This window comes from Octodon degus, unplaced genomic scaffold, assembly GCF_000260255.1.
Source record: "Octodon degus isolate 3935 unplaced genomic scaffold, OctDeg1.0 scaffold00113, whole genome shotgun sequence".
NCBI classification, from domain to species: domain Eukaryota; kingdom Metazoa; phylum Chordata; class Mammalia; order Rodentia; family Octodontidae; genus Octodon; species Octodon degus.
The window spans coordinates 206,801-231,202 of NW_004524689.1; the positions used below are offsets into that span (position 1 = coordinate 206,801).

At 53.0% G+C, this 24,402-nt stretch overlaps 2 protein-coding genes and 1 pseudogene across 5 annotated transcripts in view; all 3 read left to right on the forward strand.

The window, feature by feature from the left end:
- LOC101581961 overlaps positions 1 to 2,680 on the forward strand; it is an 8,414-nt pseudogene extending 5,734 nt beyond the window's left edge.
- A 5,722-nt stretch (positions 2,681 to 8,402) lies between these two features.
- On the forward strand, positions 8,403 to 9,638 carry Isg15 (ISG15 ubiquitin-like modifier). Its single transcript, XM_023699552.1, has 2 exons — positions 8,403 to 8,787; positions 9,103 to 9,638. The coding sequence occupies exons 1-2, from the start codon at positions 8,785 to 8,787 to the stop codon at positions 9,604 to 9,606; spliced, it is 507 nt and encodes a 168-aa protein (XP_023555320.1). The 5' UTR covers positions 8,403 to 8,784; the 3' UTR covers positions 9,607 to 9,638.
- A 1,565-nt stretch (positions 9,639 to 11,203) lies between these two features.
- The window catches only part of Agrn (agrin), a 31,305-nt gene continuing 18,106 nt past the window's right edge, over positions 11,204 to 24,402 (forward strand). For 3 of the 4 annotated variants that reach the window (XM_023699434.1, XM_023699435.1, XM_023699436.1), the window contains exons 1-3: positions 11,205 to 11,496; positions 13,117 to 13,378; positions 23,086 to 23,133. In XM_023699434.1, coding sequence (XP_023555202.1) covers positions 11,299 to 11,496; positions 13,117 to 13,378; positions 23,086 to 23,133 — 508 coding nt within the window. In that variant the 5' untranslated portion in view covers positions 11,205 to 11,298. Of the gene's footprint in view, positions 11,497 to 13,116; positions 13,379 to 23,085; positions 23,134 to 24,402 lie in introns of all 4 variants that reach the window. The other variant, XM_023699437.1, reaches the window with a different exon arrangement.

The following is a 24,402-nucleotide window of genomic DNA, read 5'->3' on the forward strand; positions in this document are numbered from 1 at the left end:
CCTCTCCAACATTTGTTGTTGGTTGACTTCTTTATGATAGCCATTCTTTCTGGGGTACTCAAACGGTTTTGCCAGCTTGTGATTGAGGTTTTAATTTCCTGTATATCACTTTAAATCTGTTTCAGACATTCTATTTCTTTCCTATTTTGCTTATTCAGCAAAATAGGTTCCATCATTTTTATATTCTCTACTTCTACTTTTTTTTTTATCAGTGTATTCTTTAGAAGCACTTAGTACTTCTTTGATTATAGTTATCACTACTTTCTTTAGTTCAGAAATTATTTCTGATCTGATTTCTTTTCTACCTTTCTGCAGTTGTTTCCTTACTTCCAACCCTATTATTTCAGAGATTTCAGGTATATGATTTCCAGTTTCCTCTATGCTAGTGTCTTCTGCATTTATACTGGGTAGACTTTGGGCCTGAGACTGCATTTTGTTCCTTCTCTTTGTCATTTTGTATGCCACTGTCTTCTGGCCTTTGGTGTAGAGCTTAGATATTACCTTAGCACCAGGTCTGGATCTCCGAAGTTCAGATTCCTCCAGGTGGGTGTTGCTTGGATCTGGCTGGGGTCTGGCTACTGTGCTCCCCTTCTTTCTGCTGTAGCCTTGGAGCTGAGTCCTTTGTGTCACTCTGGCAAGATGTTCTGCTTGTGAATCAGCTGGGTGGGTCTTGCCTCTAGCCTCTTTGCAGGGAGTTCTGCTGAAGGGTTCCACGCTGGGCCTGCACTCTGGGTCCAATGAGGATCAGTGGGCCCCAGTGGTGTCACTCACACACTGGGCCTGTGCTCTGGGTCAATTCAGGATCCAGTGGCCCTGTCTCACTCACATGCCCGGCCTGCATTCTGGGTTGATTCAGGATCCGCAGGCCCGGGTCATTAATCTACCTTCTAGGCTTTAGCATCTACATTGTAAATATTTGGTTCATTTAGCAGTACTGTAAGTACTTTTAAAAATTTCTTTTCATCTATTTATTTGGTACAGGGTCTCACTATACAGCTTGGACTCATAGTGATCTTCCTGTCTCAGTCTCCCCAGCGCTGGGATTACGGTTTTGGTGGCTGACTCAGTGTGGGACCAACACAGCATATGGTACCAGAGATGAAACCCAGGTCCTTGTGCTTGCCAGGCAGGTGCTTAGACTGCCGAGCTATCTCCCCAGCCCAGTACTGTAAGGATTTGTTTTTGGTGGTACCAGGGATCGAACTCAGGACCTTGCACTTTCCAGCCAAGCACTTATTCCACTGAGCTATCTCCCTAGCCTGTAAATACTTTTAAACAAAGCTGTTTGTTCAGTATAAATCAATATAAAAACTAGTTTCTTATATTATTTTTCTCAGATACTCCTTAAACTACCAAAAATTAAAATGCAATATTGCATATTTCTAAGAATGAATTTAAAATAGAATTTTGATGTTTCTTGGATTTTTTTTTAATTTTTTATTTATTTACTTATTTGTGTGTGTGTGTGTGTGTGTGTGTGTGTTTGTGTGGCCAGCTCAGCCCACCAGGGGGCGGGACTGGCTGGCATGTGGTGCTGGGGAATTGAACCGGGGTCCCTGTGCTTTACTAAGCTTGTTCTAAGTAGGTGCTTTAGACCACTGAGCCATCTCACCAGCCCCTGTTTCTTGGATCTTAAGAAATATAGCTCTATGTAGTATAACAATATTAGCAAAAGAAAAAGTAATGATCATCCAAAAAAAAAAGTAGAAACAAAAAACTATAATCAGGGCCGGGGAGTTAGCTCAGTAGAATAAGCACTTGCCTGGCAAGCGCAAGCGCCTGAGTTCAATCCCCAGTTCCGCAAAAACAACAACAACAAAACAAAAAACACCTATAATCAGGCTGGCAGGAGTGTATCTATGTGGTAGGGCTCTGGCCACCATGAGTGAAGCACTGGGTTCATCCCTGCACCAAAACAAAATCAGCAGGTTGAGTCTAGGAGATGTTACATTAGGTATTTATTCTAATGTACTTTGGGACAGGGTCTATAGCGTCTCACCATGTAGGTTGGCCTCGTAGTGATTCTCCTGTTTCCAGCCTCCAAAGCTGGCATTGCTGGTGCACCGCCACGCCCAGTTTCAATCACCTCAGCACGCCCCAGGGGCAGAACCAGCACACATGCTGGGGATTGAATCCTGGTCACTGTGCCTGCCTAAACTTAGTTTGCTGAACTATCTGGCTGGCCCTGAAGTGGGTTTTTTAGGTCTGATTTTATTGAGATGAAATTCATATAAAATAAAATTAACCCTTGTTGAAAAGTACATAACTCAGTGGTATTTAGTATATATAAACTAAATGTGTGTGTGTGTGTGTGTGTGTGTGTGTGTGTCGCCTGTATTCAGATTTCCATTACTGTGACAATGTGGGAAGCTTGTGACTAGTATCTATTTTATAATAGTGTCAGCCATACTCTTAAGTTTTTATTCTTCTGCTGAGCTAAGCTTCTATTCCCTCTTACACCGCCTATTTGCCGTAAGTCTGCTACGCTCCGGAGGTGGGACCTTCTTCTGTTGCCTGGATACCTGCTGATGGCAAGAGCAGAAATGTCTTCATTCCTACACCCTTTATATGCCCAGCACCTTCCCTAAATAAATGAGACTTGATCAGAACTTGTCTTGTCACCATTCTTTGTCTCTCCTGTCCCTTCTCATCCTCACTCCCCCTCTAGGGTCCTCGTTGACTAACCTGCAGGTCGGGACAAGTGGCACCCAACGTGGCTCCAGAACGGGGGACACCGTCGAGGAGCCGGCACAGAAGTTAGAATAGAGGATCGGTCAATGCGGGAACCTGCTGCGTTTTCCAGGCCTCAGTAAGTGAACGGCGATCATGGGTCAGGAAATAAGCCAACATGAGTTATTTGTTGAAAGTTTAAGGCTTTAAAGGCATGAGGAGTAAAGGTTAAAATTAAGGATTTGTGTCAGTATTTTGAATATATTAAACAACTTTGCCCATGGTTCCCTATCGAAGGAACTATTGATCAGAGGCGATGGAAAAGTGTTGGTGATGCCCTTAAGGATTATTATGAGACTTTTGGTCCCAGTCACGGCTTTTTCCTACTGGAATTTAATTGATGAAATCTTAGCCCAGAGACACTGTGACCCAGTTGTTGCTAATGTGATATAAAAAAAAAAGGGGGGGGGGGGAAAATATACTACAGGGACAAAAAGGAAAACCCATCTTAAAGGACAAAAGGAACAAGGACAGACAGACACAAAAAATAGAGAGGAAGATCTTATGTCTTTTGTTAGGATGATGATAAAGATCACGATAAGCCAAAAAAAAAAGACAAAGAACCCCCTAAGGGTATGTGCCCTCCTGTAAGGGAACAGAATCTTAAAATCAAAACCAGGAAGCCAGAGCCACCAAATTCCAAATTACAGCCCGAGAAGAAAATTAGCCCCTTTGATTTGGAAGAAGCCAAACCCAAGGTTATAAAATATCCTGAGTTGCCAAGGCCTCTTCAAGTTGAATCCGCTTATAATGAAGTTGATTGGGATGAACTGGCAGAGGAAGCCGCTTGGTATCATGACCGAGACGGGCCACCAAAGGTTCAGCGCCCTCCGCCATATAGCACTGATCCCAGCGCGCCTCCTTCGGCATGTTCAGCTTCTGACCCCAGAAAGGAATTAAAAAGTAAAATTGAACTTCTCAAAGAACAGATAAAATTAGAAAAAGTGCACCAAGACCTCATAATTCAATTAGAAAGATTAAAAACAGGGAAACCCAAAAGTGAAAGTACAACTGGAACAGAGGCACCCTGTGTTCAAAGGCCACCCGTGAGGGGCGCTATCCCCCAAAGCTTCCTCCTGTTGGACCCACCCATAGATCTAGACAAAGCAGAGGTATTTCCGGTATCAGAAATAACAGGAGAGGGGGCTGGGGAGATGGCTCCGTAGAATAAGCACTTGCCTGGCAAGCACAAGGGCCTGAGTTCAATCCCTGGTTCTGAAAAAAAAAAAAAAAAAAAAGTTAATTATGGGCTGGAGAGATGGCTCAGTGGTCTAAAGCACCTACTTGAAACAAGCTTGGCAAAGCACAGGGACCGCGGTTCGATCCCCCAGCACCACATGCCAGCCAGCCCCGCCCCCTGGTGGGCTGAGCTGGCCACACACACACACACAATAAATAAATGTAATAAATAAAAATAAATAAATAATTAAAAAAAAATAACAAGAGAGGGGCCAGGGAGATGGCTCAGTGGAATAAGCACTTCCCTGGTGAGGGCCTGAGTTCAATCCCCGGTTCTGCAAAAAAAAAATAAAAAAATAACAGGAGCTCAAGGACAGATAGGGCTCCATTACACTGGTTTTGATTTTAAAGTTTTAAAAGAACTAAAAACAGAGGTTGCCCAATACGGAGCCATGGCTCCATACACCGCAGCCATTTCAGAAACTGTGGCTGACATTTAGCTTACTCCCGAGGACTGGCAGGCGTTAGCCAGAGCCACCCTCGGGGGTGGGGGGGATTATCTCCTCTGGGGGTCTTCCTGGTGCAGGGAGGCATCCACAATGATAGCTTCACTGTTGATGTTGGATTTGTTACCTTCACCAGCTGCAATCAAACATTTAACTATAGTGGCCCTGTCTGCCCAAAAAAGGGACATGTGTTTATATGTGGAGGAAGTTTAGCCTTCACATATTTACCTACCAACTGGACAGGACTATGTGTCATGGCTACCTTGTTGCCTGACATAGATGTCCTATCTGAGAAAGAGCCCGTGCCCATTCCTAGCTTTGACTATGCCACGGGCAGCACTAAAAGGGAAGTTCAGCTTATCCCTCTGCTGGTAGGACTGGGAATTACAGAAGCCTTGAGGACAGGTACAGCAGGATTAGGAGTTGCAGTGCATTCTTATACCAAACTGTCTAATCAGTTGATTGATGATGTACAAACACTGTCCAGTACCATCCAAGATCAAATAGATTCTTTAGCAGAACTAGTCCTACAGAATAAAAGAGGTTTAGATCTCTTAACAGCAGAACAGGGAGGGATCTGCTTGGCTTTGCAGGAACACTGCTGCTTCTATGCAAACAAGTCTGGCATTGTTCGAGATAAAATAAAGAGACTTCAAGATGATCTTATTAAGAGGAGAAGAGAGCTATCTGAAAACCCCTTTCAGGGGACTGGGGAGATGGCTCAGTGGAATAAGTGCTTCCGTGGCAAGTGCAAGGGCCTGAGTTCAATCCCCGGTTCCGCAAAAAGAAAAAAAGAAAACCCCTTTTGGGGCGCATGGGATGGAACACTAGCCTACCTCTTCTCCCTTTTGGTACCTTTGATTGGACTATTAATGCTTTTATCAATAGGACCCTGTCTTTTCAATAGGCTGATGACTTTCATTAAACAACAATCGGCTGCCATTAAGATACAACCCATACAGGTCCATCACCACAGGCTTGAGATGGCCGACAAAGAAAGTTGTGCTGAACTCGAAAGAGTACACTATGATGATGCCCAATCCAGGTAAAAAGATTTTCTCACCTTGGTGCGATGGACTGGATAGCCAGAGACAGGCAACTAGAGGCTCACATGCGGTACCAACCGCCACCTAAGACCTGAGGGCCTTCTGCTGCCCTGCCTTCCTATGACAGGAAAGGTCTGGTTTGGTCCCGTGTGAAAGCATCTTGACCCAAGACAGGCACAGTCCCCTCAAGGAATAATGGCCTTTAAAATTTTAAAGAAAAAAGCGGGACCTGTGGGAAACCTGTGACTGGTATCTATTTTATAATAGTGTCAGCCATACTCTTAAGTTTTTATTCTTCTGCTGAGCTAAGCTTCTATTCCCTCTTACACCGCCTATTTGCCGTAAGTCTGCTACGCTCCGGGGGTGGGACCTTCTTCTGTTGCCTGGATACCTGCTGATGGCAAGAGCAGAAACTTCTTCGTTCCTACACCTTTTATATGCCCAGCACCTCCCCTAAATAAACGAGACTTGATCAGAATTTGTCTTGTCTCCATTCTTTTCAGACTTTTTTTTTTTTTTTTTTTTTTTGGTGGAACCGGGGATTGAACTCAGGCCCTTGCACTTGCCAGGCAAGCACTTATTCCACTGAGCCATCTCTCCTCATCCTTGTCTCCATTCTTTGTGTCTCCTGTCCCTTCTCATCCTCACTCCCCCTCTAGGGTCCTCATTGACTAACCCGCGGGTCAGGACATGACAAAATACTTGAATTAGCTGAAAAAGGAGAAAAGAGCTATGGTGACACACCTTTGTCATCACAGCACTGGAAGGTTGAGCTGAGGCAGGAGGATCAAAATTCAAGCTTAGTCTGGACAATTCATAGACTTAGTGAGAACTTGTCTTAAAACAAAAAAGAAGGGCCGGGGAGATGGCTCAGTGGAATAAGCCCTTGCCTGGCAAGCACAAGGGGCTGAGTTCAATCCTCAGTTCTGCAAGAGCTGGGAATGTAGCTTAGTACAAAAGTTTAGTCCCCCTTAAAATGCACATGTGCATGTTCCCGCTAGCACCTACCCTCTAAGGGCTCCAGCACTTCCCAGTAGCAACACAGGCTGGTGATGAAGCCTCTGAAACAGGGACCTTTGGTAGACACTCAAGGACAAAAACCAGAATGATCTTGTTTGGGACATGTCATGGACATATTGTCCTACAACACATGGCCTTTGGGGTGTGACTTTTTTCTTTTTGTGGAGCTGGGGATTGAATTCATGCCCTTGTGCTTGCCAGGCAAACCCTTATTCAACTGAGCTATCTCCCTAGACCCTGGGGTTTGACTTCTGTCATGCAACATAATGTTTTCATGGTTCACTTGAGTTGTAATGTATGTCAGTTCTTCATTTGATACCAGTTCTTCATTCTGTTTTGTATCTGGATATTATTCTATCATGTGGATCAATCACGTTTTGTTTACTGACACATCTGCTGATATTTGGGTTGTTTTTATTTTTTGTCTAGTGTATGTGCTGCTTCTGTGAACATTTGTATACATGTATTTGAATGCTGCTTTTTAATTCTTTGGGGTAAATATTCATGAATGAAATTGCTGGATCATATGATAATTATGTGTCTAACTTCTTGAAGAATAAATAGACTGTTTCTCACAGTGGCTGTACTATTTTACATCTCAAAACCAAAGTACCGGAATACTGGTTTCTTTATGTTGTCACCAATATTTTTTATTTATTACTCTTGATTATTATCATTATTGTGCCTCTGTGAAATAGTATCTTTTGGGCTGGCAAGATGGCTCAGTGGAATAAGCACTTCTCTGGCAAGTGCAAGGGCCTGAGTTCAATCCCTGGTTCCGCAAAAAAAAAAAAAAAAAAAAAAAGTAAGAAAGAAATAGTATCTTTTTTTTTGTGTGTGTGGAACTGGGAATTGAACTCAGGCCCTTGTGCTTGCCAGGCAAGCACTTATTCTACTGAGCTATCTCTTTGGCCCCTGAAATAGTATCTTATCATGTGATTTGATTTGCATTTTCCTAATGACTAATGATGTTGAGCCTCTTTTCACATTTATTGGCCATTTGTACATCTCCTTGGAGAAACATCTATTCAAACTTTTGCTTTCTTTGTAGGGGGTTATGTTGGGAAGTGGACCCAGGGGCCTCAAGCACCAGGCTAACTTTTTACCACTGAGCTACATCCCCAGCCCTTTTTGCTCATTTTAAATTGAAATATTTATCTTCCTGTTCTTGAGTAGTGACAGTCTTTTATACTGAATACTAGACTCTTAGGAGATTCTTAATTCTGAAATATTTTTTTCTGGTTCTGTGATTTGACTTTTCACTTTCTTTTGATATTAGGAATCAAACTCAGGACATGACCTCAGACTTCTCAGGCAGGCACTTGTACTGCTAAGCTATATCTCTAGCCCTTAACTTTTTTTTTTTTTTGTGGTACTGGGGATTGAACTTGGGACCTTTCATTTGCCAGGTATGTGCACCTTTCACTTTCTTGATGATGTCTTTTTTTTTTTTTTTTTTTTTTTCTTAATGTACTTGGTTGTTACAGAGCCTCATTACACAGCTAGGACTAGTGGTGATCTTCTTGCTTTCAGTCTTCCCAGCACTGGGATTACAGGAGTGTGCCACTACGCCCCGCCCTGGGGGCAGCATGTGTTGCCGGGGATCAGGCCTTGGTCCCTGCACTTGCCTAAGCCTGCCTAAGCAGGCACTTTAGTCCACTGAGCTATCTCGATGGCCCCCATATATTTATTTTTATAGAAAAAAGATATATCTCTTTCATTAAAAAGCAGTTTGTCAGTTATTATCCTAAACCAGTGATAATTATCTCTGGGTGATTTGGCCTGCCACTATTGTGTATTGTTTCTGAATTAATCATGGTGAAATTTCTCGAGTCAGTTAGGACTTTACTAAGCAAGTATTCTAGGGCTGATCTATATCCTCAACCCCTTTTAGAAACTGATAAATGGAAAATGAAAGTTTTCAAGTATTAGTCATGTTATTAGGACTCCTGTGCATCCTGTAAAGCACCTGCTGTTTTGGCTATTCAGGGGCTTTCCCAATACACGTCCCTTGTTGGGACTTGCAGATGCCACCCTGCCCTTGACACCCCAGTAGCCTGTACCCCTCCTACTCTGGCTCTGTTTTGTTTCTTCCACTCTCGGGAGGCCATGCCTTGGGAAAAGGAAACTGAAACCGAAGGCAACTGGCCATTGGTGCAGGCTGCTGGAGACACCGCCCCATGACGTGTATGCCTTGGACTCATAAAGGGGCTGAGTCTGATTCAGCAGCGGGAGCCTCTGGGAGCTGAGAGGTAGACTACTTGCTGTTGCCTGTAGAGCACCTTGTGTGACGCCCTACAACCATGGTAAGAGAGACCTGATAGGCAAAGTCAACTTTCCTTCTCTCCCTTTGGGATCGCCTAGAGGGAGAGTTGCTCAGAGCTTGGCTGGATCCTTAGTATGAGGGGAAGGATGGGGCTTCAGCCCTGCTCTGTGGGCATCCCTGGAGCCCCTGGAGTAGGGCCAGTGCATCTGGATAAAGGAAAACCAGCTCTTCTTATGAAAAGGAAGAGGCTCTTCTCTGCCTCTTCCTGGTGGGTGGAGAGGACAGACGGAGCTGCATCCCAGGGCTTCTTGCGGCTCATGCCAAGTGAGTCTCTAAGTCTATGTAATACCCATAGGGCTGGGACCTGAAGGTGAAGATGCTGGCTGGCCAGGAGTTCCTGGTACACCTGACCAACTCCATGACAGTGCCAGAACTGAAAAGGCAGATCGCCAAGGAGACTGGAGTGCCTGCCTTTCAGCAGCGCCTAGCAATCCAGCCAAATAACAAGGTGCTGCAGGATGAGTTCACCCTCACCCAACAGGGCTTGGCCCCTGGCAGCATGGTCCTGCTGCTGGTGGAGGACTGCGAAAACCTCTTCAACATCCTTGTGAAGAACAACAAGGGGCAGAGCCGTTCCTATGAGGTCCAGCTGACACAGACCGTGGCGGCACTGAAGCAACAGGTTTCCCAGCAAGAGGGGGCACGGGAAGATATGTTCTACTTGAGCTTCCAGGGGAGGCCTATGGAAGATGAGCATATGCTGGGCGACTATGGTCTAGGGTCCCAGTGCACAGTGTTCATGCATCTGCGCCTTCGCGGTGGCAGGGGAGGGCCCCCTACTGGAATCAAGCTTTGGTAATAAAGATGGAAGCAGAGAAAGCACTGTCTGGTTGGCGCCACTCCACCACCAAACCCCATGGACCCACCTTCATCTCCATACTCCTGCTGAGCAGGTTGGGGTGGGAACCCAGGGCCACCCAGGTGACCAGGCTTCAGTGGCCAAGGTCAGGGACAAGGGCCTCCCAGTGACATCTTTTCTCCCTAGAAACTGAAGAGATGCCTCCATGCTCTAGAAAATTCACTCCTAGAAAAAGAGAAAGACACATCTTCCGGGGCCCCTCATGGGCAGGCTGAGCCACAGGCAGCTGCCCCTTCCCTGATCCTCTTGAGCCAGTGACCATTGTGTCTCTCCCATACCACCTGGGCTAGGGTCTGCCAGCTCGCTGTCCAGAGAGGGGCATGGGTTGGGGCTGAGTCCTGAACAGAGGATGGATGTCCAACAAAGGCCCCTCTTCAGAGCTCTGCCTAACGGAGAAGCTACTTGGAATTGGGGATTCATCTGTTCACCAAGGACAGCATGTCCCAGATGGGGTACCCAATTGGAATGTGCTTCACCGCCTTCCTCGTGGGATACTTTTCTCTTTCCCCCTGTCGTCTGGCAGGAGCCTGACTGACATTCAGGACAGGGCAAATCCCACAGGTATGCATGTCTCTTCCACCAACCCCAGGATTTGGCTTGAGACCCAGAAACCCTTTCTAGTGTGCATGGATGCCTATCTGGACCGGGGGACCCCTAGATACCGCCGTTCGGCTGGCCCCTGTGTTGAAATTGAATATCAAGGTGGTTGGTCCAGCCAGTGTGAGCGCAGACCCTCCTGTCCCTCCCTCCTTGAACTCTCCCAACCCCCCACCCCCGCCTCCCACTTTTCATTGCTTCTGACACTGAGACCTGTGTCATGTGCACGGCAGATCCAATCCTAACGAGACAGCGTGGTGAGCTTTCCTTCTGCCTCCAACTTCCCATAGGTCAGGTTTTCGCATGGACCCTCTGTGCCTCACTCTGTACCTAGGCCGCCTGAGCTGCAAGCAGCCAGAGCAAGCGGGGGCGTGGCCAGCTCCCCACTGGATCCGAGCTTGCGCCGCAGGACCGCAGGGGGCGCCCTGCTCCCTCGCGAGTCCGGGCCACTTGAGCAGGAGGTAGGCGGGGCCGCGCGCCCCTCAGGCCAGTAACTGTCCGCACCGGCCGAGGCCAACTCCGCGCCGGCCTGCTGTGGTGCCCGGCCCGCTGGCTTGGTCTGCGGTCCCGGCGTAGGTGGGGCGTGTCCCGGACTCCTGCCGCCCCCCAAACCCGACGGATAAGGCGCCGCCAAGAGCCCCTTGAAAGTCGCGTCACGTCGCCTCGGATTATGCATTAACCCGGCTTCATCCGCATTTCCTGGGGGGAAGGGCGTCCGCAGGGGGCGCCGGGCGGACAGAACCTGCCCCTCCCCCACGCTTCCCGCCCCTCCCCCAAGGCCGGTCCCGGCGCCCCCGCCCCCCAATCTAGCCAGGCGCGGCGGTCCCCTTGCTTTGTTCGCGGCCGGCGCGGGTCGCAGGGCGCGGGACGGGCGGGGCCCTGCGGGGGGAGGGGGCGGTGCCTCCGGGTCCCGCCCCCGCCACGCCCCCGCACCGCCCCGCCGCCGCCCGGAGCCGCGTCCCTTCGGTCCAGTCCTGTCCCCGGCGCGGCCCGGCCCGCGGCTCCCCGCGTCGCCATCCCCGTCCCTTCCGCGCTATGGCCCGTTTGCGGCCGTGCGACCCGGCCCCACTACTGTTGCTCCTGCTGGTGGCGGCGCTCGCCCTGCCCGGCGCCCGCGGGACATGCCCGGAGCGCGCGCTGGAGCGGCGCGAGGAGGAGGCGAACGTGGTGCTCACCGGCACGGTGGAGGAGATCCTCAACGTGGACCCGGTGCAGCTCACGTACTCTTGCAAGGTGGGCCACCCTCACCGCACCCCCGCCTCGCGGGCCGGGCCCCTCCCCCGCGCGCCAGCCGCTCTGCGGGACCCGGGTCCTGGGCGTGGGAACGCATCCTGGACGCTCCGCAACCCCCGCTTGAGCTCCCTTGGCGACCGCCAAGCCTCCGGGTGGGGCACCAGGTCCCGGAAAAGTCTAGAGCGCTGGGGGAAAGTTTCTGCAGTGTTGCTGCGGTCCCGCCCGCGGGGTCCAGGCCCGAGATGCAGTGGGGGGGGTGCCCTTCCGCCCGAGCCACCCTTCGTCAGAACAAGTGCGCCTCCCCCTGCGACTTTCTCGAATCCACCGACCAAAGACAAGGACAGGTTGCGGCATCCCTCTCCACCGACCAAAGACAAGGATAGGAGCTAGTGTGGTCCGTGCTGTCCTCCACCCCGGACCCAGAGGCCTTTACCAAAGTGAAAGGAGGTGGTCGGGAAAGAGAAAGGGCGCACAGCCAGTGACCTGGCCATGGAGCCGCCGCAGTGACTGGGTGTGGGGACCGAGCGAGAGGCGGGGCCGAGGCGGAGGCCTGAGAGTGTAGGGGCCGAGGGCAGGTGCTGGGTACTGATCCCTGAGGAACTAGACCTGACCATTGGGGCCGTGCCCTGCTTTTCCTTGGGCTGGATCTGGAACCCTCAGAGTAGGTGTTGGAGTGCTGCCCACAGTCCGCGGGGGGTGGGGGTGGGGTCCCGGGATTGGGATGATACTTTCTCGAACCCCCAACCAAACCACCATCCTGGACCAGCAATCAGATCATTCCTGCTCTGTGGAGATGGGGAGGGTGTTGGCTTCTTTCAGAGTGGCCTATACAGCTACAGCTGGGATCCCCCAGCCGGCCCCCTCCCCTCTCCACCAGGGCACTTTGCCAAGTCCCTGCAGGATTTTCTCGACTTCCTCTGGCTTTTCCTGGGTGTGGTTGGGGTGGGGTAGAGGGCTGTGAAAGTCCAGAGACCCTCCCCCTGCCTGGCTTATGTGTGGCAGTGGGGGTGGGGGCACATGAGGCTCCGTAGTGGCTGAAGGGGTTCCTACAGATGCCGCAGTCCTCAGCCTCCCAGCAGCTGGCCAGGTGGACAGGCTACCCATTGTCTTTCACCTACCCCTGCCCCCCCACTCCCACCCCCAGGCCCTTGCAGAAGCCCAGGCCCGGGCTCCCGGAAAAGGGCCTCTCTTCCCAGGCACCTTTCCAGGGAGTTCATGGGCCCACAGGCCTGTTCCTGTGGGGGCTGCCTGGAGGTGTTATGTGTCTTAGACTTAGTCAGAGCAGGTGCCCAGAGGGCACCTGGAGGAGATGGAGGGTGAGGCCGTCTTGAGCTGCCCCAACTTGACTTTGTGGTTCCTGCCTGCCTTGACTGCATGGGCTGTGGAGCCTGAGGAGGGGCCCTTCCTAAGGGGCCAGTGGTGTTCAGCATGAGTGTGGGCTCCTATAATCCAGGGCTGATCCATTTATCTCCACATATTTCTGTCTAAGACTAGGGTCAGATATAGATGTTTGGCTGGAACCACTGAAGCCAGAGTAAGGGGAGGGCTCAGGCCCCTAGTCTGGCACTGTTCCTTTAGTGGAAGGAGGACCAATGACCCCTGCTCCTGTATCCATTCCAGGTTCGAGTCTGGCGGTACTTGAAGGGCAAAGATGTCGTGGCCCAGGAGAACCTGATGGATGGTGGCAACAAGGTGGTGATCAGTGGCTTTGGAGACCCTCTCATCTGTGACAACCAGGTGTCCACTGGGGACACCAGGATCTTCTTTGTGAACCCAGCTCCTCCTTACCTATGGCCAGCCCACAAGAATGAGCTCATGCTAAACTCCAGCCTCATGCGGATTACTCTTCGAAACCTGGAAGAGGTGGAGTTTTGTGTAGAAGGTGTGTGGTGAGGTTCATGCAGGGGGTGGTGGTGGCCAGGGTACAGTCAGAGAGGGTAGCAGGTGTGGTCAGAGGGGACAGGTTTGAAGATGGTGAAATGTCCAGTTGTCCTCTGGGAAGACTGGGTTGTGGGAGGCATAGGAAAGTTTGCTTAGGCTAGAGCAGGCTTTGTCATGCTGTCTGGCTGTGGTCCGACCTCAGCCCTTACTGGCTCCCTAGCCTTGCTGCACCTCTAGACATCCAGAAGTCACCAGCCGTAAGCATTTAGATATCTTTCTTCATAAGTTGACAAGAAGAGACTGGTCTCTTCTGCTTTCTCTCTAGTTCCTCTTCTCCAACACTCCACTGCTCTCCTTAGAAGGCCCTTTTCTAGGGTAGAAGCTACCTTAGGTGAATGGATATTAGCTGGGATGTTCCTTTAGAAGCCCAAACATCTGTCTAGTCTGGGCCCAGGTGTTTGAGCAAACCACTGGTGTTTCAGCACAAAGATTGTGGGGTGGAGGCTACCCTGTGTGTTCCAGGGGTCCATGGTTGTGGTTTCTGAGATTTGCTTTACCAGGTAGGTGTGGAATCCCTAAAGCCTTTGCCAGCCAATTTCTGGGAGGTGATCAGAATCATGATAAACCAAGTCTTCCCCTCCCTTAAGACAACCCCAACTGATATTTGCTCAGAGAAAGTGTAGGAACTTGTCTCTTCCACATCCTGTCTGTTCTTTCTTGGAGTGTTTGCTGTCTGTCAAGAAAGATGGAGAATGGAGAGTGTGGGGGATGGAGAGAAACTTCCTGTCCAGGGCAGTGGTGAGGGTTGTGCCTTCCGGTGCTCTGATGTGCTCTGTTGGCCAGCAGGGAAGTCCTTTCTTCTATCTGCCTTGTGGCTTTGCTGCTGGCTTGGTTCCTCAGAGGTATTTCACTTTGGCCCTGGAAGTGCTGTACAGGGGGAACAGCAGGACTGTACAGGGGGAACAGCCAAAAGGCCTTTCCCCCAGCTGCAGTTAGTTGCTTGTGGTGTGCCTCCAGGTACGGGTTGTTTTTTTTTTTTTTCAGTACCCAGGATTGAACTCAGGAACACAGCACTTGCCAGGCAGGCACTTTTTCCACTAAGCTATCTCCCTGGCCCTGCCTCCAGGTCCTGGATCCAGCCCTTTTGAGATAAACTCTGCTATGAGGACCTGAACCTGGCCGGCCTAATTCAGGGACCAGGGACCTGGCCCTGCCCTGCCCTGGAAGCTTGTGGTCTGGAAAAAAAGATGGTATAAGTGATGTCCCGCTTTGGGGTGGGTGGGAGGCCAGAGAAGGAAGGTCAGAGCCCAGCAATGTCTCATCTTTGCTAGATCCAGAAGGCAATCAATCATTAACCCTGTGGCTGGGTGGGTCCAACCTGAGGGTCCGTGACTCAGTAACTGAGGTCCAGCTGTGGGGTCAGAGGTCACATGGAGGGCGGGTCACTCTGGGCAGAGCAGGGTGTGGCATCTCTCCAAAGTTGCTCTGTCCATGCTAGGCCCTGGTACTGGTGTTGGGAAGGCTAAGGCTGAGCTGTGGGACAGGCTCTGGTGGTGTGACTGGACCTACTGTGTGTCTACTGTGGCTGGTGGCCACACAGAGTCCTTCCTAGGATTGAAGTCCAGTGGGAACCTGGACCCACAGCCAGTGTGCAGCTGGCTAAGAAGAAGACTTCAGGGAAGCTGGTTTTCTGGGCTCTGACGAAAGGTGCTAGGCCCACAGGGACCTGTTTGGAAGCAGAGCAGAGTCCCAAGCTGGAGAAGGGCCACCCTCAGTCTGTGTGGGGTGGGAGTAGTGGTTAAGGACTCAGGACTTCACCATCCCTTACTCCAGTGGGCACAAACCAACTCCTCCCCGCTGAGACATAGTCCTGCCCTGCTTCTCGAGCCTTCTTTTCCTCAGTTTCTTCCTGACCAGCTGTGGTTTCCTGACCCTGTCCAGTCAGCCCAGCCCCCAGCTCCCAGAAAGGCTCCTCCCTGGTCCTTGCCTGAGGAGCTACATTCTTGGCATAGCTGAGACAGGTATGTGCCCCTCCCTTGCGCCACCTTTGGGCAGGGGAGGCTGTTCCTCCAGAAAGGAATATCCTCCACCCCCTGCTTTATGTAAGTAGTGGCTTGCTTCTCCCCAGGTTTTGGGCAGTCCTGGATCACCTTGGGTCTGGGCACTTTACCACCTGCTGTCCTCCACCAGCTTCAGGGGCAGTCTTGGTGCTTCCCTGAAGCCCCCAGAAGGGACACAGGCCTGGCTGGGGCCTTTCCTTTCAACAGGAGCAGAGAAAGGAAGTGTTGTCTGACGCTGCCAGGGCCTGGCAGAGGGGCAGGGCAGGGGGCCAGGGTTGGAGTGAGCTTGGTGCCAGCCCAGGGCTGAAGCCCAGGGTCTTGGTGGCCATGCTTCCTGATCCCACTTGGCCAGATGGGTTCTTGCTGAGGGCTTCCACTGCGAGACCACCTGCCTAAGGCCTTCAGAAGGGTAGTTCTGGGGCAGGCTGGAGATACAGTGTCAGGGCAGTGGGTAAGTGTGTCCTGAACCCCCAATCTGGGGTACCTGGGCTATGGGAAAGTGCTGGCTAGGGCAAGCTCCTCTGACATCTGGTAGTCATGTCATATACTCCCTCTTGCTAAAGTAGGTGGTGGTTGTGCTCCCCCCACCCAGTTCCACCAGTGCCCCTGACAGCCCCTTCCCTAGGCAGGTCCAGGCTTGAGGCTGCCTGCCACTCTGATCTGCCTCTAGTTTGTGAAGGGGCTGCCCACCTGGGATGCTGATAGAAAGCCTGAAGGACAGAATTTGTCCCTCTGGCTTTACCTGGGCTCACCTGATGGCCCTGGTCCCTGGGGATGGGCTTTGTTGGACAGGTGATGGTGACCCATGAATTTTGTAAGGTGATCTGCCTTGAGGCAGGGGAAGCAGGCAGGACTGAGCTGGTGGATAGAAGGCTGTTGGCTTTTTACAGAACCACCCCACCCCGTGGATTCCCCACCAGAGAAGAGCCCCAGTTTCCATTCTTCCCAGCAAATTAGAAATGGAAGTTTTTTGAAAACGCGGCCCCCATTTACGGGGCCTTCTCTAGTAGGTGCCGGGTGGCCCTAGTAGCACCCTGCGGACCTGTGCTATGGGACAAGACACAAGACGGATGTCTTCTGTCAGGGCCACAGCCTAGGTCTAAGGTTGCAAAGCATAAGGAGACTCTGTGCTAGAGGAGAGTTGCAGCCAGCCCTAGGTTATTGCAGCTGTGTTCCTGGCTCTCTGCTAGTACAGGCCAGGCTGCACTGCTTCCTTCCTGAAAGGTTAATGCCCCCAGCCCAAAGGATCAAAGCCTGTCACATCACCACAGGAGGGCGGAAAACAGCCGTAGAAACCTGCCCTTTCCCTCTGTGGACCTCTGCCTGTGGGACCCAGGCCAGTGGCTCACTTCAGAGCTCAGGCTGAGGCCTGCCAAGTTCTGAGCCCCCACCCTGTACCCTAATAGCACCCCCCCCAGCCACACCCACTTCCCCACACTTACCAGCTAGAGGGGTCTCTGACTCGGCTACTCATGGGCTGCACTGGTGAGCTCAAGCTTTGCAGGATTGTCCCGGAGCTGCTGAAGGCCTCTGGTGGAGCCCCCAGAGAGAGTAACCCCCCACTTCTCCCCATACTGAAAACTTTTTCTGAGGAAGCCCCCTGCAGGGGCTGCTCACAGCAGGACCTGGGAAAAGAGCTGGCCTCTTCCGTCCTCCCCTGCACTGTTCTCCAGGAATGGAGCCGTGGGAGAGAGGAGTGCTCTCCTCACAGGCAGCATTGTCTCCAGCTGTGACCTGCTCTGTGCTTGGATGTGAGTGTGCGTGTAGCTGCAGCCCTTACTGTGCTAATCTGTGCTCCCCACGGTTCTTCTAGAGCCCTGGCTGGTCTAGTGTCTGACTGCTACATTCTCCTTTCACTGGAGGTTGCTCTGATCAGGCCAGTGGGTTGGGAGGAAGCAGCCTCTGACCTCATGCACATACAAGTCCCAGCCTCCTTGGTCTGGGCTGTCCAGCCTGCCCCACCTGTGGTGCTCAGCTGGGCCCTGTGCCTGCTGGACGGCTGATATCTTCTGAGGTGATGGTGAGGAAGGGGAGGTGTTCCAGGACTGGTCATGTGTGCTATCCCTTACATACCTGTCAGACCTAAGGCTGATACAGATGCCCCTGCCCCTGGCCAGAGGCAGACTGGGCAGCTAGACGTCAGGCAGGGATAGAGCCCTGGGCCATGCTTGTCTCCTGCCATGCCCCTGGGCCCTGGGTAAAGAGTGAGTATACACTGTACTGGTTGGAGGGGAGGGGATGTGAGCCAGTCTGGGTGTGAGGAATTTTTGCGGCCTCAGCCGGAGAGCCCTGGGGCTGGACTCAGGTGGATTCCCAGGTACTGTGTATGGGAGGGAGTCCCTGGGTCCCCCTTTGAGCCCTACTGCAACACCCTGCCTCCTCTGAGGCTCTGCTGCTGCTTCTTCTTTTTTTTTTTGGTGGAACTGGGGATTGAACTCAGGCCCTTGTGCTTGCCAGGCAAGCGCTTATTCTACAGAGCCATCTCCCAGCCCCGAGGCTCTGCTTCTGTGCCTCTTTTCCTCACCTCGTGTTCTCCATTCCCTCCATTCCTCTCTGCCTTTCCTATTCTAGCATCTGCCTGCCAGTGCCTCTACACAGAGCCCCCCCGGAACTTAGCCCTCTGGTACTGGCTTACATAACCCCTGCTGTGCCCACTCCTCTTCTGTGTCTGGTGCCTCTTCCCTTGCCCAGCATGACTGGACTCGGCAGGGCCACAGGCTCTCCTCATTCACTAGGCACTGACTGAGACTGAGCACTGTCCTGGCAGCATTCCTTTTTGCCTGGAGGTGGGTTTTTCTGGCTGAACTGGGAGATGAGAGGCAGAAGGTATTGATGCTCCACCCTATCTGTGCACTTCTTGGTGGTCAAGGCAGATGCTTGAGCTAGGTGGGGCCCTCCAGATCCTAAAGCCTGAGAGTCTACCCTGCAGGCCTTTGTCCCTGTCCATGCTGGTCTCTGTGCTGGCCTACTGCTAGCTGGAAGCCTCCTGAGCCTGCCCCCAACTTGGCTTTGGTAGTTCCCATCTGATCTGTGCAAGTCCCCTCCCTTTACTGTCTATGTGCCAACATCACCCCAGGAAGCCACATTGCCCGCCTGCCTGCCTGGCTGGACTTCATTTGAAATGCCATGTATATCCTCCCCAAGGCCTCCTGGGGACTCTGAGCCCTGCCCAGGGAGGTGCAGACAGGCTGGTTAATCATGGGGAGGGGCCCTGCATTAAGGGGGGCTCAGCCAGCTCAGTAAAAGATGAGGTAGGACGTCAGCCCTGCTGTGCCCCTGCCCCATATTTTCATTTGTTTTCTCCAACTGCACAGTGAGCTGTCACAGACAGGGACTAGGTCGTTGGTGGGCACAGGCCTGACCCAGCACCTCTTGGCTTCACCTGAGGCAGGAAGGTGACCTGGACCCACAGCCTGAGACTGGTCAGAGAACCACCCAAAGCGGCCTCCATCCCAGTAGCTGGCTGTTACCCAGCAGTGAGGCCATACGATGGAGGCCATTGCTGTGCCTTCACAGGGCTAGCCACACAGCAGTGCTCTGGGTCAGAACAGGGCAGCTTGTGCATACTGAATGCCATGGAAGCTCCTTTCCCTGCTGAACAGTATGTCCCATGACCCTTGCAGATGAGGGATCACCACAGTTCAGTTGGCATGGCCTGTCTGAAGGTCATGGCTCAGCAAGGCCCTTGCCTTGGAAGGCAATGCTTGTGTGAGCACCAGTCTTAAGGGCAGCTCTACTCTAAGGGTGGAGATCACTCCCACCTCCATACACCACCCTTTCTGGAGAGAGGGAGGAGTATTTGCATGTGAATGAGGAATAGGTTGCCAATGGGCTGGCTCGTTGCTCCCTTTAGGCCCATTCTTCTGGTTCCCTAGCAGCACCCTGGTGGTCACACTTGAGAACAGGAGATGGGGTCATCTCCAGTGTGTGCCTGGACATGGAGTGGAGTTAAGGATGCATGTGTGACATGCCACGCCACAGGCATTCAGTGGACGTGCCTGTGTTCTGGGAGAGCTGGGATGCCTGGTGTGTGGCAGCTGTTAAATGCGTGTTGCTAGGGATGTGAGCCCAGAGTTCAGGGGGGTTGGTTCCTGGCTCAGAATATCCTGTACATTCTGGGGCATAAGCCTGCGTGGGCTGGTCAAGGCTGAATGATTTTGCCTGAAGATCCCAAAATAGCTGCAGTAGCCTGAGCTCCCCTCCCCACTAGGCCAGGGCTTCAATGGCTCTTTGTCTCTGGAAGGCATCCCGCCCCAGCAGAGGCCTGGTAGGGTCAGGCTGTCTGTCTGGTTGCCCCCCACCCCCACCCCCTGCCCAGAGCCCATTCCCAGTGTTAGTCTGGGCCAGGCCCACATCCCCATGAGAATGTCTGGAAGGTTGCCTGTTGGGACTGCTTCAGTGGCATATCCCAGGGTCTCTGCTGAGGGGGACAGTCCATCCCAGGCAGCATCCTTTGCCTCCCCTGCCTGCCAGCCTCTCCTGGGAGCTCTCACTACCACTCAGACTCACTTTTCTACACCATTTCCTGGACTCATGCAGAGCTTACCCCAGACTCCTGGGTTGCAGGTTACAGTAGTGTACAGCAGTGTGTGGGTATGCAGCTTGCCGGGCATTGCCAGGGCTTGGACCCTGGCACTTTATCCAGCAGTAAGAAGAGAATGGAAAAATGTGCAGGCAATTCTGGGCTCCCCATACCAGATTGTTCCTCTCTGAACTCTAGGCTAACCTCTGCCCTGAGAGAAAAAAACTCAGACCCTGTGCTGGGCACCACATGCCAGGACATGATCCATGTGCCTCAGGCAGTGCTAAGGTCCAGTAGGGGTGTTTGGGGGACAGGGGCTCCCTGAGGAGAGGGTGAGGCAAGCCTGGGCCAAGAGCTCCAGGTGGCTTGTGGGGGGCCCATAGTCACCTTGGATTTTCCTGCAAGGTTTCATTTTAAACAATGGGCATGGGGACCACAAGAAATGGTAAGACAGGGGCCAGGGAGATAGCTCAGTAGGTTAAGTGCTTCCCTGGCAAGCACAAGGGCCGGAGTTCAATCCCTGGTTCCACCCAAAAAAAAAAAAAAAAAAAAAGAAAGAAATGGAAAGACCACTAACACAACCCACCTTGGGAAGTTTGACTCTTGGCCTGTGATGGGTTGGGGGCTGCTCCCATGTGGGAATGGCACATACCACCTGGCTTCCCTGCCAAGGTGGGATTGGTGAGGGTTGGGGCAGCTGGAGGCAATTGAGTTGCCTGGGCAGGGTAGGGCCAGCCTGTGGGATGGAGGGACCATAAGAGGGTCAGCTGGAGGCCATGGTGGCGTATTTATGGCCAGTGTGTAGAACCCTAGGCCCCAGAGACTTGGCTAATGATGCCAGGAGCAGGGTGTGGTCAGTACTTCTTTCCCAGAGTGGACTTTGAAGAGGCCAGAGAGTAACAAGTTGACTAGTAGGGACTGTGAGAGTGACTGCAGCTGGGCTGAACACACTGCATGCTATCTGAAGGAGTCCTGGAAGGGTCTGACCTGGCCTAGAGAAACCATGTGTAGAGAGGTACAGAAGAGCAGGGCCAGTAGGAGGTGTAGAGGTGGCACTGAGGTCTCTGAAGGACTACAGGTGGGCAGGGTGTGTTGACACAATCCTGTCATGCCAGCACTCTGAGGCTGAGGCAGGAGGATCGCAAGATCCTGCCCAACCTGTGTAATTTAGTGATTTCATTAGATCATGTCTCAAAATAAGTGAGTTGGAAATTGAGGATGTAGTTCAGTGGAAAAGCTCTAGGTCCAACCATCAGTAATGTGGGAGGGGGAACCCTGCAAAGAAAAAAGGACTGCTGATGCTGGTAGTGGAGGTGTTGTGTTGGTGGTTTTGGCCACAGAGATGATCACACGGGCGACCCCAACTGCTGAGGGTGGATGTGACTGATGGGGATGGTGGAGGCAGAATGGAATCCCCAAGGCTGCAGGGAGCTGGATCCTGGCAATGGTGACCTTGCCCAGGCTGGATGCTGGCTCATGGGGGCATAAGACCCCAAGTTCTCAAGGTGGCCTCTGGGGGCCGCACCAGGCCCACAACTCAATTGCGTGTTTTCTCCGCACTAGAAGGCAGCAGAGGGTACACGGGTGGTTTTGGGTATTGGCGAAGGTGAACAAGGCAGTGTCTGGACCCGTCAGCTTGCCTCCACTGGGCAACTCGCACTACACCTGCGGCCCTTGGACCTTGTCTGGGGACCCCAACCAGCAGCAGCACAAATATGATGGCAAATGCAGACATACACAACCCCAAAACCTAGTCCTTTGTGCAGACCCGAGCCCTCTTGGGGACGCAGCCTCAGCCCCGCCCGGCCCGACCCACCCCGCGAGCAGCCCTGCTACCGGTCCAGTACCTACCTCTCAGCTTGGCTCGGGACCCAGACCCTAGCACCCACGCCCGGCCTCTCGCCCCTCCCAGCGCTGTCCCTTTTGTGTCACTCAGTCCCAGCCTCTCTCTCCCGCCCGTCCTCCGAGCTCTGAACTCGACTCCCAGCGGGCGGGCGCTGGGGTCCCCTGAGGCGCCTTCCTTTGTCTGTGCTCCCCGCCTGCCTGCCTCCTTGCTGGGCCCGCACTCACCGGCCTGGCAGGGCGAGGATCTGCTGCAGAGCGGGGTGCCTCTGCAGCCGCCTTTCTTCTTTGCGCGCCGCGCTGCCCGCGCTTCCCCGCGCTCCCGCTTGTCAGGCGCGCGCCGCCAGGCCCTGCTCGCGGGTCCCGCAGCTGCTCCTGAGCCCAGCTCTGTCCCACCCTGGGACGGAGCCAGCTGGTGGTGGCTGGCTGGCGTGGCCCAGCCCTGCATCTTCTGTCTCTGAGCCCACCTTGGGGATTTCTTTCTACTCGTGGACAATTCTGCACACCTCCTGGGATACGTCTGTGGGACTGGAGCAGGCCTGGAGCTTCCCAGGCTGGGGCTGCGGCAGAACTTTGAGAGGGACGCTTCCCTGGACCCAGTATGGGTGGAGTAGCCCCTGAGAGGCCTAAGGGCGCTCCGTGAGGACCCACGTACAGAGCAGAGCGGGCGGAGCCAGGCCATGCCACCTCTGCCGCTGGAACGCCGTCCTGGGCCGCAGCCCGGTGTCTCCGTGCTGGTGCGGTACTTCATGGTCCCCTGCAATGCCTGCCTCATCCTGCTGGCCACCACGGTGCTGGGCTTCGCTTTGCTGCTCTTCCTCAGCAACTGTAGGTGGCTCCTGGGTGTGGCTGTGTGGGTGTGGCCCAAGGGCCCTGCTTTTTAGCTGCCAAGGGTTCTAGGGTAGGCAGGTCGAGACACAAAGTCAGGGGCCCTGATGGCTCATATAGAATGGCCCATTTCTTGGGCCCCTTGAAGGGCTGAGCCTCCTCTTGCTGGGCAGAAACAGCTTCCTAGAGGGAGTGGTGGAGGGGCAGGGCCTGGGGCTGGATTCTTCTGGAGAAGCAGGTGGCTGCACTCAGATAAGTGCCCGGCCAGACCATGCCTTGGACAGGACAGAGAGGCACGGGGTACTGGCTTCATCGTCCAAGGCCTCAGCTGGCCTATAGAAGTCAGGGCTGGGCACCTGAGCTTTCCAGCCCAGATCTCTGGGGAAGTAGTGGGGTGAGCAGAAGGGTGGGAAGAGAACACTGCAGGCTGTCTAACTTGGAGGTTATCTCTTCCAGACAAACTTGGGACCCACTTCACGCCAGCTCCTCTGATGCCTCCTGATGGTGAGTAGGGTGCCCAGTGGGCAGAGACCCTTGGGGTCGGGCTGTGCTGTGGTGTGGTACTCTAGGGGTAGCTGAAGAGTCCACAGAATGGGTGGTGCCAGAGGCTCTGTCTCAGCTGCTGGCCAGTATACATGAGCAGGGCCCTGACTCCAGAGGGTCTCAGCCTCCAAATTGGGAAAAGTTCTGAAACCTGAAGTGGTGAGGTGATGTTGACAGCAGCTGTGGGGTGCTGCCGCATTCAGAGGTCAGAGTTTTCAGTGTGGCTGCGGTTTCCTTTCTTTGTCCTCCTTTTCTTGCTTCAGGAAGAGGTGGGGCTGGACAGCAGCTGGAAACAGAAGCACAGAGAAAAGGCTGGTGGGGGCAGGGCAGGACAAGGCTCCGCTGGACCAAGGACAGCTGTCTGAGGAGGGCCTTGTGGGCCTGGGTCTGCGGTCTGGAGCATGGAGGGTGAAAATGATGGTGGGGGTGTGTTGGCCTTTCTGACTATTTTGTGGCATGTGGTAGGCCTCCCAGTGAGGTGCTGGTGTGGGGCCTCCATGATTATGCTAATGTGAGGGACAGGAAGCTGGTGTTAGACTCCGAGGACAAGGTGGGGTCCAGAGCTCTTCACCCAGCCTGGTCCTTCTGCAGGGGGAGGAGTTCCAGGTTCACTCTGAGCTCCTACCCACCCTCTGAGTCCTGTGTGGGGAGGGTACCTGTCCAGGTCCACAGGCATCACAAGTCCAGAGCAGTATACATACAGCGTAGAGCTGTGACTTTGTCCTGACCAAGATATGGGTAGGGAGAAAATGGGAGAATCCTGTGGTGAAGGCTGCCTCATTCTGGGGCTGGGGCCCTGGGTTCTCCCAGAATACACCCCCACCTTGCATAGGCTACATCCCTTGCTGGGTCTTGGCAGGTGTGGTGGGGTGACTAGAGGGTGTGCATGGCCCCCATTGGGCTGCTCCCATGAGACTGTGAAGGCCTCACCATGCCAAGCTCTACCAGGAGTGAGGGGAGCCAGCGATAGGGTATTGCTTTCTCCCTTCCTGAGATACAAAAGCCCTTTGGGTCAGGGAGGATGACATCACTGTGTGGTATGTGGCTTGAGTAATTTGTAAGAACTCCAAGAACCACTGGCTGCAGAGTATGTGACGAGGTAGGTGGGCAGGCAGCTTATCTTAGACTCCTGTTCCTCTCCTGGATTTAAGGACAGGAGGGTATGACCCAGAACAGTCAGCACTTTTTTTAAAATTTAAGACAGGGTCATGGCCTGTTGACTTCAAGCTC